The following is a 2,500-nucleotide window of genomic DNA, read 5'->3' on the forward strand; positions in this document are numbered from 1 at the left end:
GAAGAGGCAAACCAAGACAAGGGTGAGCGACAACACAAAGATATTTGTGGGGTGCGATAGTACAAGGGAAAGAAAAGCCCCAAAATCGAGTTGAGTGGGGAAGGATGGGGAGAGGTACGGCTGTTTAAACATGAGATACCCTATTGTATTTAGATGTGCTAGCTGAGCCTGCGTGAAATGGGGTAATTTGAATTTCATCTTGAAACACTACTCCTGTTTATATTACTCATATTAGAATGATTTGATAACAGAATCAGGGGATGGTGTAGACAATCACATGTCGGGTGAAGTTTACATATACTGGCATGACTAAGATTTTCAATCAAAGCACCACAGTTTATCAAAAGTGTCAAATATTACAAAAGCATCTACACAGCCTACATTTTCATTCTCTTCTTCAGTTTTTAAGCCACATATGAAATTAATTACCATCCTTATTGAAGCAATTGAAATCTATCTTGACTTTGGACTTGACACATGGGTTGAATATCAAAAAGACCATATGGTAGATATTCAGACTTTATTGAAATCTTATAAACCAAGCTCTACATTACATAAAAAGGCACAAACAGTCACTGGTAGTTAAATGCAATAATGAAAAGATCTTGGATATTCACCTGAAATAATTAGCCGCCTAAACTATTTTCCATCAAAACAAAAGAAATTGTTTCCACAAACAGGTGCTTGTTAAATCTATATTAATTTTTTTTTAGAGAAATTTGGAAAAGAAGTGAATATTTATGACCGTAAATAACAAAAGTTTCCTTTTTGTCTTTAATCACAACACTAACCTAAAACAAAATACTTTAAGCAGATCTAATTTGCAAAGATGGTCCATCTTTCATGCTCTTGGTGCCAGAGAGAGCAGTGGAATGGATTACTTGTGCTTCTCGATGAGTTCGACAAGCTTTTCGTAGTTGGCACCAGACAAGCTGTCAAGCTGCAAAACAGATTTCCCATTATATGTAAAGTTAAAGATATGCAAGTGAATAAACACACACACACACACACATCATCAATAAATGAATAAGTAAATAAAAATACAACAAAAATAAACTATTTCTCAAAAAGATCAACATAAAAAAAGGAGAAAGATAAACTGTCTCGTTGTTTTGTATGAAACCTTCACAACAAATTTTAAAATAGAGGGGTGGATATTTCTATTATTAAATAATTATCTCTACAGTCTGGCCATCATTAATCATTAAAAAAATATATATCACCACAACAATGACATAAAAAAGAATTAGCCCTTACCTTCTGGCCATTCTTCATGTACAGAAAAGTAGGCATGCATGCAATCTGGTTATCTTGGGCAATGTCTTCGCATTCGTCCACATCCACCTTCAGGAAAACCACATCGCTCATCGACTGACTCAGCTCCTGCAGAGGGGGAAAATTACCGAGGGGTTACTCATCCACTCACTCAAGGGGGTATACAAGTTGAATGCATTCTATGATATTGCATTGGGATACTTTTGAAGATGATACAATAATGTTTTATCACATGCATTCCTGCCTCAACTATTGTATTTCACCTAAATTCTGAACAAATTTGATCTACTAAAGCCTAACTCAACCTAGATGATGACTAATCCTATCCTAACCAAATTGGAAAGGATTGAAAAGAAAATAGAGACTTAAAATGAATACCATTTATTGCAATACATATTGCAATTTCAAATATACTGTAATATGAAGATACATCATCCCATTAAACCTATCTCGCAAAAAAAAAAAAAAGGTGAAATCAGGTGAGGTCACCTAGTTTACTAATTGACTCCTTGGTGGCTAAGCCCTTGTGGAGCCATCTATGTGTAGAGACATTTGACAAAATGGTACTACAGTGAACACTAAAAGGAGTAGAATAACAAGTGTCTATTATTTTTTGCATGAATTTATCAGGTGTCAGCCATGAATTCTGGCCCTATACTTTTTTTCCTTTTTTTTTTTTTGAGTATTGGAAAGCAATCACAATCATACTAGGAAAACTACTGACAACAAATGAGAGAGGACTATAAAATGTTTGTCAACAGACAAAATCTCAACTCTTTACACCTTCCTTTTAATAGGGAAAAATAAGCAAATCCTAATCAAAAACCACACACAACTACATTTACTTTCACACAGCTATAGGATTCTCAAATAACGATCATCCTTCCCTGGAACTACGCTGGTCTTGAGTATACTCTCGATAACCTATCACAGAATTTAAATATTCCACTTTATCAACTAGAGAACTAGTTTGGTCAATAAGAGTATATATATTATTATTTAGAACTCTGACATGGGATTCAAGCATATATACATAAACATAATGTACAAACACATGCCCTCATCCCCAAGGACAATTTACTTTTCTAAATCTAAGAATTTTTTTTTAATTAAAACCCCAATCACATGTTAATTACAGCAAAATAATAAGGATAGCAAAAGTAAATATAATGATATAATAATTATCATAGTAATAACCATAATAAATATATATATATATATATAT

At 33.4% G+C, this 2,500-nt stretch overlaps 1 protein-coding gene across 1 annotated transcript in view; it reads right to left on the bottom strand.

The window, feature by feature from the left end:
* Positions 1-503: 503 nt before the first annotated feature.
* The window catches only part of LOC119597733 (thioredoxin-2-like), a 5,061-nt gene continuing 3,064 nt past the window's right edge, over positions 504-2,500 (bottom strand). Inside the window, exons 3-4 of the mRNA XM_037947339.1 lie at positions 1,258-1,383; positions 504-940 (exon numbers count right to left, since the gene is read on the bottom strand). Coding sequence (XP_037803267.1) covers positions 878-940; positions 1,258-1,383 — 189 coding nt within the window. The 3' untranslated portion in view covers positions 504-877. The remainder of the gene's footprint in view (positions 941-1,257; positions 1,384-2,500) is intronic.

The sequence above is a fragment of the Penaeus monodon genome, chromosome 40, assembly GCF_015228065.2.
Source record: "Penaeus monodon isolate SGIC_2016 chromosome 40, NSTDA_Pmon_1, whole genome shotgun sequence".
NCBI classification, from domain to species: domain Eukaryota; kingdom Metazoa; phylum Arthropoda; class Malacostraca; order Decapoda; family Penaeidae; genus Penaeus; species Penaeus monodon.